Source organism: Macaca nemestrina, chromosome 18 (assembly GCF_043159975.1).
Source record: "Macaca nemestrina isolate mMacNem1 chromosome 18, mMacNem.hap1, whole genome shotgun sequence".
In the NCBI taxonomy this organism is placed as follows: domain Eukaryota; kingdom Metazoa; phylum Chordata; class Mammalia; order Primates; family Cercopithecidae; genus Macaca; species Macaca nemestrina.
In genome coordinates this window covers 47,119,014-47,136,479 of record NC_092142.1, presented here as the reverse complement: position 1 = coordinate 47,136,479, position 17,466 = coordinate 47,119,014, and the positions used below count along the sequence as shown (strand labels likewise).

At 41.0% G+C, this 17,466-nt stretch overlaps 1 protein-coding gene across 5 annotated transcripts in view; it reads right to left on the bottom strand.

Annotated features, from left to right (window-relative positions):
- The window catches only part of LOC105492228 (lon peptidase 2, peroxisomal), a 118,899-nt gene extending 105,036 nt beyond the window's left edge, over window positions 1–13,863 (bottom strand). For 2 of the 5 annotated variants that reach the window (XM_011759257.2, XM_011759256.2), the window contains exons 1-2: window positions 13,538–13,863; window positions 4,395–4,629 (exon numbers count right to left, since the gene is read on the bottom strand). In XM_011759257.2, the coding sequence (XP_011757559.2) occupies window positions 4,395–4,629; window positions 13,538–13,770 (468 nt within the window). In that variant the 5' untranslated portion in view covers window positions 13,771–13,863. The remainder of the gene's footprint in view (window positions 1–4,394; window positions 4,630–13,537) is intronic. The other 3 variants (XM_011759254.2, XM_011759255.2, XM_024796173.2) reach the window with 2 other exon arrangements.
- Between the last annotated feature and the right edge of the window lie 3,603 nt (window positions 13,864–17,466).

Here is a 17,466-nt window from a genome sequence, read left to right as displayed (position 1 = left end):
ATTAATATAGTCCACGTATTTTACAGGCCTCAGAGGAAAAGAAAAGTACTTTCAAAACGTCAGTCAGAATGAAAAGCAATAATGGCTCAAAAGTAGTTAATACTAATGTTTACAAAGGCTTTGTAAACTTGTGCCATGATTATTTTTAACTTTCTATTGAAAAAAATTCAAACGTACAAAAAAGTTGCAAGAATCATACAGTAACTCCTGTATATCCTTATTCCAGATTCACGAATTGAATTCACCAACTGAAAAGTGGCATTTTGCCACGTTTGCTTTCTCTCTCCACACTCACACATAATTAATAAACATTTGAGGATAAGCTGCAGAATCGAAATCCTTATTCTTTAAATCTCTAATCCTGTGACAGATTAAGGACCCTTGTTCTTTTTTTTTTTTTTTTTTTTTTTTTTTTGAGACGGAGTCTCACGCTGTTGCCCAGGCTGGAGTGCAGTGGCGCGATCTCAGCTCACTGCAAGCTCCGCCTCCCGGGTTCCCGCCATTCTCCTGCCTCAGCCTCCTGAGTAGCTGGGACTACAGGCGCCCCGCCACCGCGCCCGGCTTATTTTTTGTATTTTTAGTAGAGACGGGGTTTCACTGTGGTCTCGATCTCCTGACCTTGTGATCCGCCCGCCTCGGCCTCCCAAAGTGCTGGGATTACAGGCTTGAGCCACCGCGCCCGGCCAAGGACCCTTGTTCTTAAGAACAAGAATATTCTCTTACATAATCACAATATAACCCCTATTAGATGCATATTATTAGAAATATGTGTATTATTAGAAATTTAGCATAGTTGATGATATTATCACGGCCAATCAGAAGCTGAAATATTAATATTTAGTATAACATGTATGTATTAGTCTGTTCTCACACTGCTAATAAAGACATACCAGAGACTGGGTAATTTATAAAAGACAGAGGTTTGGTTTAATGGACTTACAGTTCCACATGGCTGAGGAGGCCTCACAATCATGGAGGAAGGCAAAGGAAAAGCAAAGGCCTGTCTTACATGGCGGCAGGCAAGACAGCGTGTGCAGGGGAGCTATCATTTATATAACCATCAGATCTTGTGAGACTTATTCACTACCAAGAGAACAGTAAGGGGGAAACCGCCCCCATAATTCAATTATCTACACCTGGCACTGCCCCTGACACACAGGAATTATTACAACTCAAAGTGAGATTTGGGTGGGGACACAGCCAAACCATATCAATTTGGACTAACTAGAATCTGAGCACTGACTGTGAATGATTTTTAGAAAGACAACTGTCAGGGTGTATCTGGGAGTTAAGACAGATTATGCCCAAGACACACTTTCAGTAACTATGATAGTCATTAGGGCTACTGACAAACTCCCCTTTTCTTCCGGGCACTGCTCTTTCTAACTTCCTTCAAATATATTAATAGGTGTGTCTAAGAGTTTTAAATTGACCCATGAAACATAGTAGAAGTGACAGTTCCTTCCGGGCAGAAGCATTACAAGCCAATGAGAAATATGTCCCATTTCCTTTTCCTGCCTCAGAGATAAGGGAAGCATGTCTTGAGATGAATCTCCAAACCACCTGGGTCCAAGTGACTCTAATAGGCAGACACAACCCCCACTAATCTCAGGCATGAAGCATGAGCCAGAAAGACACTCATGTCATGTGACTGAGATTTCAGAGAAGTTAACACAGCAAAACTTAGTTCACACTAATTCATAAATGATGTACCAAATCCTCATTTAGTCAATTCAAATAAGATTTCATGTGCTAATAATAATCAAACCCCTCCAACAACATTGTAATTTTGGAACCTATCCATTACCTGCCTAGAATGAAGGGAGTTAAAGTATAATTACGATGCTGTTCAGGTGGAAGAAGTAGATAATAAAATTTGAATATCCTTACTACTAGGAATTCACCCTATGAAAATAAATAAAACAGTTAAAACTCATTTTCCAAACATTTACTGAGTACAAACTATCTGCCAGACCCAATACACTGCTCAGTACAGGATGGCTAAAGGAGAAAAACAAATTCAAATTTGGTAGAGAAAAAATACCTATAAGATACATTTCAATACAATGGGATAAGCATTATGTTAAATTACATGTATGACAGACTGTGAAGGCACAGAGAGAGGAGTGGTAACAGCCTACAGCCGTTGGAAAAGCATAGATTCAATTTTAAAATTCAGAGATGGAGGCCAGGCGTGGTGGTGGTTGGATCATGAAGTCAGGAGTTCGAGACCAGCCTGACCAACATGGGTAAACCTTGTCTCTATTAAAGATACAAAAAATTAGCCGGGCATGGTAGCACATGCCTGTAATACCAGCTACTCAGGAGGCTGACGCAGGAAAATCACTTGAACCCGGAAGGCAGAGGCTGCAGCGAGCCGAAATTGCACCACTGCACTCCAGCCTGGGCAACAGGGCGAGACACCGTTTCAAAAAAAAAAAAAAAATCAGAGATGGAAGAGCACTCCCAGCAGAGAACCAAAGGCAGAATCATAGAGACATGAAATAACTCAATGTGAAGCTGTTTTACATTCAGTAGAGCTAGAACTAGGGTGTCAATGAGGTGAGTTGAGGCAAGACAGGCCCAAGACAAGTTGCAAACGGTCTTAATGTTATACTAAGAAATTTCGTGTTCATTCTATAGCCATTAAAGTCTTTTATTCAAGGGAAAGGGATGCCCCAAACTTCTTTTAGAAAGGCTCAGTGAAGAGAAAAGGTTCAAGACGAAGAACTAGGAGACAAGAGGCTATTGAAGAAGTCCATTGAAGAGGGCTGTAGAAGTTGATGCAGAAGGGGATGAAAGAGAATAATTAATTGGAAATAAACTTAATGTCTAAAAAGGGAAATTACAAAATTAGTATACATTAACTCAATGAAATTAAAGTACTTAATATGAACCTTAGACATGGATAAAAAAACAAAACATAATTGAATATGAAATTTAACAAAAATTAAATTTGATGCATGATGATAGTAACATGTGTGGTGATCTATTTATCTCTAAAAATTCCTTTAATGTCACTGTAAAATCTTTAAAAGTTTAAAAGGTTTTTCTAGATTCAAAGTGCAAAGAAGTAAAGGCAATGCGAAAGAGGCTATGTCTAACAGAAGCACAAAGACCCAGCGAACATCACTGCCGAAAAGAAAAAGAAATTCTATTTCTCTCAATCTCCTTTATTCCGAAGCAGTATATTCACTATTCCAGCTTTCAAACTGAAGTTTCTTTCCTCAAAGTCCTTTTTTTCAGCTCTCATAGAAATTACAGATTCAAATTTTCAATTTTTCTTTTTTTTTTTTTTTTGAGTCAGGGTCTCACTCTGTTGCCCAGGCTGGAGTGCAGTGATGCAATCTTGGCTCACTACAACCTCCACCTCCTAGGTTCAAGTAATTCTCCCACCTCAGCCTCCCCAGTAGCTGGGACTACAGGCACGCACCATCACACCCGGCTAATTTTTGTACATTTTGTAGAGACGGGATCTCACCATGCTGCCCAAGCTGATCTCAAACTCCTGGGCTCAAGCAATCCGCCTACTTCAGCCTTGCAAAGTGCTGGGATTACAGGCGTGTACCACTGCAGCCGGCCCTCAAATTTTCTATTTTTCTATTATTGTTCATTACACTCTAAGTATGGCTCTTCAAATGCCATATCAGATACAAGTACCACAGGCTATGAACACTTGCCCTACACATATTTCAATGATCAGTAGTATTTATAATAGAAACTTTTAAACATCTGATCCTCATAGATCTAGTTATAGTCACTGGATTATATTAATAGAAAAGTAGACTATACTTTATAATTTCATATGTTTCATTAAGGTTTGAAACAAAATGGGGTGGGAAGAGGAGCTTTCTGTTCTATCTAGAGTTAACCAAAAAAACTAGAATTAAGGAGTCAAATATTTAATGCATATCTAAAATGTGCTTCCCTCCCAGCATTCTAGTTAATGAAGGTTTTAACCATACTTGAAACCAGCCTACCACAGGCTTGATCTGCCATAGTTACTGCTAGACAATGTGATCCTGACTTCTGAAGTAATATAAGTTATATAAATGGTGCCTAGATATTTTAGTGACAAATAGCTTCTGTGCGTATTTTATTTTTTAGCTTTAAATATTTAGGTTTAATAATTATCTAGTTTAGAGACAGTAGAAGTGAGAAGGAAAACTGTAGAAATAACATTTGGAAAAACTTTAGAAAGGGTAGGCCAATATGTCCTGGAATGATTTAGGCAGAACCCCAGACAAGAGTAAATCAGAATTAATATATTATGTTACTAAGTCATTTAAATGTATACTGTCCTAAAACTTCACCACCCAACAGATTCATCGTATCTTAGGAAAGCAAAGGAACCAAAAACAAATGGGTTTAGAGAAAAAACAAAAGCAACTTACTTGTACTGCATATTTGTAAAACTGCTCTGATAGTTCTCCTAGCTCCTCCCTCATTTTACAGGTGCTGGGAAACTCCTCAAGTCGGTCCAATTGCTCTACTTCAGCAATGGGATATGGCTTCTCTTTTAAGACCTGTACAATCTGGAAACGGCACAGGCCTGTAATCAACAGAGTATAGTGGGGCTTGGGCCAGTTACTGCCCACAACCTGAACGGCCAGTGCAGCTGTGCCAATCCTGAAAAACACACAAAACAGTGGTATTACAAACATTCAACATGGTAGAACAGAAACTCACTTCCGAAAGTGTTGGCTTTTCTAATAAATTCATTAAGCAAAAAAAAAAACTGAAGTGTAAATAAATTATTTCTCTATTTAACTTAGCATCCAGCATGTGGCCTCTTCTGCCACTACCCTCAGCTATACGGCAAAGCGGGCCATGTCACTATAATCCGCACCTCTTTTAAAAAATTAGGTAGGAATTTGTAAACACTTGGATTATCAGGCATAAAAATGTAAGAGGAAAGTAGTTCAGAATTACATATCTTAAATTAACGTTGCCAACTAAGAATAAGGCAATCTTACACCAGGATAAATATCAATTTAAATACATTTAAATATAAATAGCATTAACCAGTCTAAGAAATCTCTGTTCCAACACCAGTTGTTCTACTAACATCGAGTCAGTTTTCTTACATAATCTATGAAACTTCCATATACCCACCTTATCACGAACTGGGAACTTACATATTATGCCCTTAACACTGAATTTCTAAGTGTGAGGGCTAAATATTACAGTCCACACACTGCCAGAGACTGAGGAGAGCTAAAGAAAGACCCACATCTCAAAAGGTCTCAACCTAGTTCTAAGGGGTAATCACTTTTCCTAACAATAGGTGAAAAGGCTTTAAGTCGCAGCTCCTCACCAGCAAATACAACTCTGATCAAGTCACATATAAATTTAATTCACAGAAAGGAAGCCTCATCCAAACTAAGCCAGTTATATAAAATATAAAAATCAACATTGAGAAGATACTTCCAGATCCCAAAATAAATAATATTTTCTCCCTTCAGCCATAGGAAAACTGGTAATTCCAGAAAAGAAAATAGAAGGACTAGAACTCTCAACACCCTGGGAAAGCGGTAATAGGAGAACACCACACCTGCCCATCTCAAAGATAATAAATCATATAATACAGTATGTGAATATGAGTGAACTTGCTTACTTCTATACACAGTGAATTCTTGATTACTTCCTTATAAATTACTCATTCCATGGATTACACATAGCCTTTGGCTTCTTTCTGCCACTCAGCTTATTCTGAACTACGTCTATCCTTTCTTACCTTTCAGTCATTATCATATTTACAATAAAAACTGATTTAACTAATAACTTAAGCCAAACAACTGAGGAGATAAATTGGTGAGGGAAAAAAAATCACGTACATAAAAAACTTGAAATTATTTAGCAATTGGCTATTATTTTGACTTATTCGTGTTGTGGTTGCTTTTCTTCAATCAATAGTAGATCTTATTTCCCACTTCCTGAAAGCCCACTCAGATTGCCTGAGAAAGTGAGCCACATCTAAACTGATTAGAGAATAACTTAAACCATAATTCATTGCAGATGATATTCATCAATGTTTGCACAAGGCTGAAAGAGCTCACAGTCCTGTTTGTATATAAAACATCCACAGACAAGAAACTGGATCCCCAGCCTAAAGGGTTTACAAAGTAGAAACCAAGGAGGAACCAGAAAGAGAGATGAGACAAATCCAAACCTCCAGATCAGGAGACAAATTTAATTATTTGGGCTACGTCACTGCTAAAAGGTGATGCTAAAGAGGTTTTTTTTGGTGTTTTTTTTGTTTGTTTTTTTTTTTTTTTAGAGAGTCTCGCTTTGTCACCAGGCTGGAGTGCCGTAGCGTAATCTTGGCTCACTGCAACCTCCGTCTCCCAGGTTCAAGTGATTCTCCTGCCTCAGCCTCCCAAGTAGCTGGGACTACAGGCGCACGCCACCATGTGCAGCTAATTTTTTGTAGAGATAAGGTTTCACCACGTTGGCCAGGATGGTCTCGATCTCTTGACCTCATGATCCGCCCACCTCGGCCTCCCAAAGTGCTGGTAGTACAGGTGTGAGTCACTGCAGCTTTTCTGTTTGTTTGTTTTAGAGGAAGTCTTGTCCTGTCGCCCAGGCTGAAGTGCAATGGCGTGATCTTGGCTTACTGCACCCTCCCTCCTGCGTTCAAGGGATTCTCGTGCCTCAGCCTCCCAAGTAGCTGGGATCACAGGCACATACCACCACACCCAACTAATTTTTGTATTTTTAGTAGAGACGGGGTTTCACCATGTCGGCCAGGCTGGTCTCAAACTCCTGACCTCAGGTGATCCACCCACCTCAGCCTCCCAAAGTGCTAGGATTACAGGCATGAGCCACCAACCTGGCCAAAAGGGGTTTTCCTATAAAGCAAATACAATATTTTTGCTGTGAAAGGAAGATGTTCCAAACTGAAGAGATTAAGCTGAATTTATACTATGTCTACAAAAGGTATAGATGTATACATGTCTTAACTGCTTTTTACTTAAAATCACTTATAGTTGACTAGAAATTATCCCTTTTTAAAAAATCTTTTTTTTTTTTTAAAAGAGATGGGGTCTCATTATGTTGACCAGGCTGAACTCGAACTACTGGCCTCAAGCAATCCTCCCATCTCGGCCTCCCCAAGTGCTAGGATTACAGACATGAGCTACCGCACCCAGCCTAGAATATATCCCTTTTACAGAAAAACATCTGTGAAATTATAGATGGCTAGAAACAGAGTACCTGGTGAGACATTTTGGGTGAAAAGCATAGTGAAAAAGAATCTATTGTATATTGGGCCCCAGGTTTTATATATACAAACAGGTAAACAAACAAAATATTCAACTAATATTTTCCTTCTATGATATACAAAAGGTTGTACATCAAGTCAGTCTTTTTTTTTTTTTTTTTTTTGAGACGGAGTCTCACTCTATCGCCCAGGCTGGAGTGCAGTGGTGTGATCTCGGCTCACTGCAAGCTCCGCCTCCCAGGTTCACGCCATTCTCCTGCCTCAGCCTCCCGAGTAGCTGGGACTACAGGCGCCTGCCACGCCTGGCTAATTTTTTTTTTTTTTTTTTTTTTTTGTATTTTTTAGTGGAGACGGGGTTTCACCGTGTTAGCCAGGATGGTCTTGATCTCCTGACCTTGTGATCCGCCCGCCTCAGCCTCCCAAAGTGCTGGGATTACAGGCAAGAGCCACTGTGCCCAGCCTCAAGTCAGTCATTTTTCTAAAAATTCTGGCTCTTCCATTGTATGTGCATTATTAGGTATGCTCAAAAGGCAGCATTTTAATTTTGCAACAGATCCAAACTTACACATCCCAACGACTGGTGTCCTTCCCTGTAGCTAGTAGCTCCGTAAATCTACATCCTAACCATGATATTGTTCAAAGAAGTTTTGAAACTCCTAACTCAAATCTACCCTCAGAGTTTGTAAGATAATGTTTTAATCCAAATCCTAACTCAAATCTACCCTCAGAGTTTGTAAAATATTGTTTTAATTCAAATGAGGTCTGACTACAACGGTTAATAATTTGTATAATTTGGAAACTGACCTAAATAATATAAGAGGTCCAAACATTTAAGAACCATCAACTGCAGTAGTAGGAAAATCTAAAAGCAGCACTACTGGAAAAAGCAGTTTTCCAAGATGAGGATATTATGTAAATATTTAATTCTGGCCTATATGCCCAGCACTTGCTTTTTTTTTTTCCTATAGACAGAATCTTGCTCTGTCACCCAAGCTGGAGTGCAGTGATGTGATTACAGCTCACTGCAGCTTCAATCACCTGGGCTCAAGTAATCCTCCCGCCTCAGCATCATGAGTAGGTGGGACTACAGGCACATGCCACCAGGCCCAGCCACTTAAAAAAATTTTTTTTACTCAAAGCCCTTCATTTTTCTTGGAATCTTTAATCTTCCAAGACCTTCCGGCAATGATGCTAGTTCAGTTCAGCCCATGTTGGAATAATATGGGGCCTCCCCACTACTCTCTTTAATCCCCTTTTGTGAAAATCTACATTTAAAACTACCCATTTGGATATAGGTTTAGAATGCTTTGCAGTTTCAAAAGGCTTTCATATGTATACTTCATTTTATACCTCCTTTCACCCCATGAAGAAGGTAGTATTATTTCCTTATTACAAGTGAGTAAATGAGATTCAAAAAGGTAGAACATGTCCTGGTGGCTCATGCCTATAATCCCAGCACTTTGGGAGGCCAAGGCAAGTGGATTGCTTGGGCTCAGGAGTTCAAAACCAGCTTGAGCAACATGGCAAAACCCCATTTCTACCAAAAAAAAATAGCTGGACATGGTGGCACATGCCTGTAGTCCCAGACACTCAGGAGGCTGAGGTGGGAGGATCACTTGAACCTGGCAGGCAGAGGTTGCAGTGAGCCGAGATGGCACCACTGCACCAGCATGGGTAACAGAATGAGACCCTGTCTCAAAAAAATAAAAGTGGAACAACTTAGTTATACATGGTTACAAGAAAATTTAATAGAAATAAATTTAAGAAATCAATTTAAATTTAAAATTTAAAAGATAAATTTAATAAATTAAGAGTTCCTTAATTATATTTTAAGACAAATTTTACTTTTTTCCCATCACAATGGACAATAGGTTCCACTTGTACCTACAAGAATTATAAACATAGACCAGGCATGGTGGCTCATGCCTGTAATCCTAACACTTTGGGAGACTGAGGCAGGAGGGTCACTTGAGCCCACAAGTTTGACACCAGTCTGGTCAACACAGGGAGACTACATCTGTACTTCATTTTTTGTTTTTTGAAACAGGGTCTCATTCTGTCACCCAGGCTGGAGTGTAGTGGCACAATCACGGCTCACTGCAGCCTAGACCTCTCCAGCTCAGGCAATCCTCCCACCTCAGCATCCCCAAATAGCTAGGATTACAGGCGTGTGCCACCATGCCTGGCTAATTTTTTCTTTTTTTTTTTTTTTGGTAGAGACAGGGTCTTCCTATGTTGCCAGGCTGTCTTGAACTCCCGGTCTCAAGTGATCTTCCTGCCTCGACCTTCCAAAGTGCTGAGATTACAGGCATGAGCCACTGTAGCCAGCCTCTCACTCTTTCTTAAAACTTCATTTCTAAATTCAAGAAATACCACTAGTGTATCATATATCTTCCTTAAGAAGAGTCAATGAAGATTTAGGAAAATCTAATATAATAGATTAAATTTTAAAATTTTACCATTACCAGGTAATATTTCTTGAATGTCTAAGAATTCTAAGAATACAAATAGGTATAATGTATGGATGAAGAACTGATCCAACTTATGAAATTGTGCACCTGTTATAAATAAGGCATTAATAGCTTGTTAGATAAATGCCAATGAAACTTAGCTGGGTTCTTACTGATAAGAAGCAAGCCAACAAAGAGGGGGACTGAGAAGTCGGCACTATGAGGAAATGAAGCCATGTACCCTGAAGAGTGTAAATTTGGAAGAAGGCTGGATGACTACCTTGAAATGCTTGAAAGGATATTGTATAGGCAGTGCTAAATTATGACCCTTTTCACTAAGAAAACAATGGGTCACTCAGGAGGCACTAAAAATGCAGTTAAACTAAGCAGAAAAACGCAGGGTGCCCTAGGTCAGCATGCCAGCCAAGTTCTATACTGCAGGACAAGTTCAAAGCTCCTCCTTTAAAAAGGCTCCTACAGGTAACATACCTGCACACTAATGTGCAGAAAGGGACTGTGCTACTCAAAACCACCAAGGAAGCGGCAGAGGTGAGTCAACATCTAACCCTGCCACTCCGTGTGGCAAAGAACGCTGGGAGCAAATTACCTCTGCTGCTCCTTGAAGGCTGCATCCAGTGTCACCTGGATGGTGTAAAGGAAACAAGAGATAGGAACAGAGCCCCTCATCTCGCCTCTGGGCTACCATACGGAAAAGCAGGTAACTGGGGAAGGACAGATTTGTGCATGGAAACAGACTAACGCTATGGATAACTCAGTATTGGTATTATTAAAGCCTTTTTTTTTTCTTTTTTCTTTTTTTTTTTAAGTAGAGTGTTTTAAAGGCCATATTGGAGAAAAAAAAGACATTGGAAACTATTACCAAGGAATATGGTACAATCTTTCCACATAGGCTTTTTAAGTAGCAAACAATACTTCTAGGATAACTAGATGGTCTGATGAGTTCTTATAATGCCGGAATTCTATGAAGACTTTTCAATTTATGCTTTCTAATTTAAATGATTAAATGTTAAATCATCTAACCCTGCCACTCTGTGTAGCAAAGAACGCTGGGAGCAAATCACTTCTGCTGTTCCTTGAAGGTTGTGGCCAGTGTCACCTGGATGGTGTAAAGGAAACAAGAGACAGGAACAGAGCCCCTCTTCTCGCCTCTGGGCTACCATACGGAAAAGCAGGTAACTGGGGAAGGACAGATCTGTGCATGGAAACAGACTAACGCTATGGATAACTCAGTATTGGTATTATTAAAGCTTTTTTTTTTTTTTTTTTTTAAAGTAGAGTGTTTTAAAGGCCATATTAGAGAAAAAAAGACATTGGAAATTATTACCAAGGAATATGGTACAATCTTTCCACATAGGCTTTTTAAGTAGCAAACAATACTTCTAGGATAACTAGATGGTCTGATGAGTTCTTACAATGCTGGACTTCTATGAATACTTTTCAATGTATGTTTTCTAATTTAAATGATTAAATTTTAACATTGCTACTCAGTTAAAGGCAATAATATGAATATCAAGGATCAGATCACACAGTATCTGATTATTAGTGATTACTTTCAAGCAGGAGAATTGAAGATTGTTGTTTTGGAGGGATTTTCATAAAATAAATTAAAAACCTGAAGGGTATGGTGGCGCTTGCCTATAGTGCCCAGCTACTCCAGAGGCCAAAGCAGGGGATAGCTTGAGTCCAGGAGTTCAAGACCAGCCTAGGCAACATAGTGAGACCCCATCGCTACAAAAAATTTAAAATTTAGCTGGGTGTAGTGGTGCACACCTGTAGTCCCAGCCACTCCAGAAGCTGAGGCAGGAGGATCACTTGAGCCCAGGAGTTCAAGGTTGCAGTGGGCTATGATCACGCCATTGCACTTCAGCCGAGGAGACAGAATGAGACTCTGTCTCAAAAAATAAATAAATGAATAAATAATAAAAATCCTCCAAAATCTTGCCAGAATAATACCAACAAATAGTGAAATTTAAAATGTGACTAAATCGACTTTTCAAGTTCACAGTGTGCCCGTGGTTAATCAATACATATGTACAGTAGAAAGAAAATGCAAAGTCTAATCATGACCACGCTTGCCTAGACAGGGAACTAAGTGCCTGGGCACAGAAGGCAAAAAAATTTGGGAAAAGTAAGCAGAAGGAGCAGGGTCACATGTTGGGAAACTGGAATCCAATACAATTTATCAAAGAGTACTGAAACTTGGAATGTGACCAGTTCCACTCAGGCAATAACCAAAGCAGGTCAGATGGGAGCCAAAATATTTTCCATGCTTGAGAAAATCAAGGCTTTTACAATATAAATGAATACTGGGCTGTTATGGAAGGTTTGTTGGTCTTTGCTGCTTTGTTTTGCTTTCTTTTAATGGGGGAGTAGGGGAGGTACCCGTCTCCTTTGAGAACTGAAGAAAGCAAAGGATTTGCCTAAAAAAAAAAATGTACATAGTCACAAGATTTTGAGGGAAAATAAGGCATGTCTAACCGTCTGGAAATCCATTCAGAGTCAGGAACCCCTAATTTAAAAATGAGTGATAACTGCCAGGAAAAGAGAAGCTCTAAACTGAAAACACAACACCTCCAGTAGAGTTAGGAATAGGAGGCGGGTGCTTGGGAGGTGAGTTTAAAGATACTTGTTGAGAGTATACTACATACCAGCATTGTCCAATAAAAATATAATGTGAGCCACATATAAAATTTTAGTGGCCACATTATAAAGGAAAAACAGCACAAATCTTAACATTTTATTAACCCCAAGTACTCAAAACATTACCATTCCAACATTTAATCTATATAAAATGTATTAATCAAAAAGATTTTTCAAAATTTGGTGTGTACTGTACACTTACAGCACACTTAGGGTGACCAACCTCTTGGTTTCCCTGGGACGGAGGGGCTGAAACACAGGACTTTCAATGCTAAAACAATCCCAGCAAACCAGGACAAATTGCAAATCTAGCAACTCAATTTGACAAGCCACATGCACTACACAGTACTGGACAGCACAGTCATCCATCAAGCATGTTGCAAAGCGGAATATACACATTATTCAATTTATTCTTCATAACATGCCTAAAAGATGGATGCTGTCAGTTTCCAAACTACAGACTAAAAGAAACAGAGGTTAAGGCTCTCACCCAAAGTCACACCAATAAGGCGACGGTACTGGGCAATACAGTAGCAAGCCTGGGGCCTAAGAAATGTTATGAGTGAAGGAGCAGAGGTGAGAAGCTAGGAAAGTTCCAGAAAGGGGGAACCAGCGAAAACGTGAGCACGAAAGGCCCTTTACAAAAGGAAACAGAAGTATTAGGGGGAGAAGGAAAAGGGTGACAAGGAGTATAGAAGGCACCCACAAATAGTGCAGTTTAGGAATGAAACAAGAAAAAGTTAAAACTTACGGAGCAGAGAATGTCTCAGCGGACAAAAATAATGGGTGACAGAAAAGGGGAGGCGGATAGGAGGAAACGGCAGTGGGGAGAAAGGCGGAAAGTGAAGGCAGAGATCACCGGGGAGAAAGGGCCTAAAGAATTAAAAGCACTGGCCTAGGAGGCTGAAGACCGAGGGCGAGGAATTGCAGGGCGGAAAGAGGATTCAAATTAAATCATTCAGAGTGGCAGGGAACCGAGTAGTTTCACCAGGTATCAGGCACTACTTCATGAACAATCTCATTCATGGTCATGGGGCAGGTATCTGTCATCCCCATTTTGCATTTGATAGCACCGGAGAGGCGGAATCGAGCCGCGAAGGCCGCCCCGAACCGAGACTCGCGCTCAAGACAGGCTGTGGCCTGGGCCCGGGTCCCCGGAGGAGGCCGCGCCGCCCGCCGCCGCCGCGGGGGCAGCCAGGCCTACCTGTGCAGCGGCGGCAGGTCCTGCGCGTCGCTGGCGGGGTCAGGCGTGTTGGGGATGACGCCCAGGATGGTGCTCTGCAGCGACGTGCCCTTCAGCAGGCGGTTCCGCACCAGCTGCAGGTTGCGGGCCGAGTCCACGCTGGTGCGCATGGTGGAGCCGGGCAGCAGGACGCCCTCGTGGGTGAGCAGCAGCGGGAGGCGGCTGGGGATCTGGATGGGGCTCACTGATGACATGGTGGCAGCCGTTCGCACTGGGGGCTGTCAAAAGGAGCAAGACAGACAGCTGCCAGCGACCCGCTCCGCAGCGACCAAACCTCAGACCCGCCTCCGCGCCCCCGCTTCCGGCTACGCGATACGGTCCGCCCCCGGGCCCAGAAGCCATCGCTTCGCGCTGCTCTCTTGCAGAGCCTCCCGATAAGACTTGCGCGTGGTGCACTCAAGCGTGCGGCGGCCTTCGCTTCACTTACAGAGTATATTTGGAAGGATGATCTTATTTGAATTGTGTATACTTGAAGTGTGTTTAACTTTTTTCAATTTTTTTATATATACTTGAAGAGTTTTTAAGTTTTGATTTGAGTTATTTATTTATTTATTTATTTAGAGACAGTTTCTCGCTCTGTAGCCGAGGCTTGAGTGCAATGGCGCGATATCCGCGCCTTGCAGCCTCCGCCTCCCGGGTTCAAGCGTTTCTCCTGCCTCAGCCTCCTGAGTAGCTGGGATTACAGATGCCGGCCAACACACCCACCTAATTGTTGTGTTTTTAGTAGGGAGGGGATTTCACCATGTTGGCCAGGCTGGTCTCTAATTCCTGACCTCGAGTGATCCGTCCACCTCGGCCTCCCAAAGTGCTGGGATTACAGGCGTGAGCCAACGTGCCCGGCCCGAATTGATTTTAGATGTACAAAACTACAGCAAAGAGTTCCTATATACCTTTCACCCAGTTTCGTCTGTTATCATCTTACATAATCATAGTTCAATTATCAAAACCAGAAAATTAACATTACTATCTTTTAACCGGTAGATCTTAACCAAATTTTGCCAGTTTTCCCACCAATGTATTTCATTGGATCTGGTCCAGGATCCAATATTCAGGATCCCACTCTTTATTTTGTTGTAAAATCTCCTGGGTGTTCTCTAATCTGTGGCAATTCCTCAATTTTTTTTTTTCTTTAAAACCTTGATACTTTTGGCCGGGCGCGGTGGCTCAAGCCTGTAATCCCAGCACTTTGGGAGGCCGAGACGGGCGGATCACGAGGTCAGGAGATCGAGACCATCCTGGCTAACACGGTGAAACCCCGTCTCTATTAAGAAATACAAAAAACTAGCCGGGCGAGGTGGCGGGCGCCTGTAGTCCCAGCTACTTGGGAGGCTGAGGCCGGAGAATGGCGTGAACCCGAGAGGCGGAGCTTGCAGTGAGCTGAGATCCGGCCACTGCACTCCAGCCTGGGCGACAGAGTGAGACTCCGTCTCAAAAAAAAAAAAAAAAAAAAAAAAAAAAAAAAAAAAAAACCTTGATACTTTTATTGTATTTTTTTTTCTGTTTTTTTATTTTATTTTATTTTTATTATACTTTAAGTTCTAGGGTACATGTGCACAACATGCAGCTTTGTTACATATGTATACATGTGCAGCACCCATTAACTGGTCATTTACATTAGGTATATCTCCTAATGCTATCCCTCCCCCCTCCCCCCACCCTGTGTCCAAGTGTTCTCATTGTTCATTTCCCACCTGTGAGTGAGAACATGCGATGTTTGGTTTTTTGTCCTTGCGATAGTTTGCTCAGAATGATGGTTTCCAGCTTCATCCATGTCCCTACAAAGGACGTGAGCTCATGCTTTTTTATGGCTGCATAGTATTCCATGGTGTATATGTGCCACATTTTCTTAATCTAGTCTGTCATTTATGGACATTTGGGTTGATTCCAAGTCTTTGCTATTGCGAATAGTGCCACAATAAACATATGTGTGCTTGTGTCTTTATAGCAGCGTGATTTATAATCCTTTGGGTATATACCCAGTAGTGGGATGGCTGGGTCAAATGATATTTCTAGTTCTAGTCACTTGAAGAATCACCACACTGTCTTCCACAATGGTTGAACTGGTTTACAGTCCCACCAACAGTGTAAAAGTGTTCCTATTTCTCCACAGCCTCTCCAGCACCTGTTGTTTCCTGACTTTTTAATGATTGCCATTCTCACTGGTGTGAGATGGTATCTCATTGTGGTTTTGATTTGCTTTTCTCTGATGGCCAGTGATAATGAGCAGTTTTTCATGTGTCTATTGGCTGTATAAATGTCTTCTTTTGAAAAGTGTCTTTTCATGTCTTTTGCCCACTTTTTGATGGGGTTGTTTGATTTTTTTCTTGTAAATTTGTTTAAGTTCTTTGTAGATTCTGGATATTAGCCCTTTGTCAGATGGGTAGATTGCAAAAATTTTCTCCCATTCTGTAGGTTGCCTGTTCACTCTGATGGTAGTTTCTTTTGCTGTGCTCTTTAGTTTAATTAGATCCCATTTGTCAATTTTGGCTTTTGTTGCCATTGCTTTTGGTGTTTTAGTCATGAAGTCCTTACCCATGCCTATGTACTGACTGGTATTGCCTAGGTTTTCTTCTAGGGTTTTTATGGTTTTAGGTCAAACATTTCAGTCTTTAATCCATCTTGAATTAATTTTTGTATAAGGTGTAAGGGAGGGATCCAGTTTTAGTTTTCTACATATGGCTAGCCAGTTTTCCCAGCACCATTTATTAAATAGGGAGTCCTTTCCCCATTTCTTGTTTCTGTCAGGTTTGTCAGAGATCAGATGCTTGTAGATGTGTGGTATTATTTCTGAGGGCTCTGTTCTGTTCCATTGGTCTTTATCTCTGTTTTGGTACCCATACCATGCTGTTTTGGTTACCGTAGCCTTGTAGTATAGTTTGAAGTCAGGTAGTGTGATGCCTCCAGCTTTGTTCTTTTGGCTTAGGATTGTCTTGGCAATGCAGGCTCTTTTTTGGTTCCATATGAACTTTAAAGTACATTTTTCCAATTCTATGAAGAAAGCCATTGGTAGCTTGATGGGGATGGCACTGAATCTATAAATTACCTTGGGCAGTATGGCCATTTTCACGATATTGATTCTTCCTATCCATGAGCATGGAATGTTCTTCCATTTGTGTCCTCTTATATTTCATTGAGCAGTGGCAAAACCTTGATACTTTTAAAGGATACCAGTCAGTTATTTTGTAGAAGTTCATTCAATTCGAGTTTATCTACTGTTTCTCATGATTAGATCAATGGTATGCATTTTGGGACCAAATACCATGAAAGAGATGTTGTGGGCCGGGTGCAGTGGCTCAAGCCTGTAATCCCAGCACTTTGGGAGTCCAAGCTGGGCAGATCATCTGAGGTCAGGAGTTTGAGACCAGCCTGGCTAACATGGTGAAATCCCATTTCTACTAAAAATACAAAAAATTAGCTAGGCGTGGTGGTGCGTGCCTGTAATCCCAGCTACTTGGGAGGCTGAGGCAGGACAATTGCTTGAACCCAGGAGGCAGAGGTTGCAGTGAGCCGAGATCAGGCCATTGCACTCTGGCTTGGGCATCAAGAGCGAAACTCTGTCTCAAAAAACAAAAAAAAAGTGATGTTGTGGCCATGTGATATATGATGGTGAAATGTCTTATTAATGATGGTTTGAATCTTGACTACTTGGTGAAGGTGGTATATGCCAGATTTGCTCACCGTAAGTTACTATTTTTCTCTTTGTATTAGTAAGTATTGCGTAAGGAGATAATTTTACATTTATTTATTTATTTTTCCTTCAACTTTTATTAGGCTGGTGCAAAAGTAATGGCAAGAAACCGCAATTACTTTTGCACCAACCTAATCTTTTAAGTTCTGGGGTACATGTGCAGATGTGCAGGTTTGTTACATAGGCAAACATGTGCCATGGT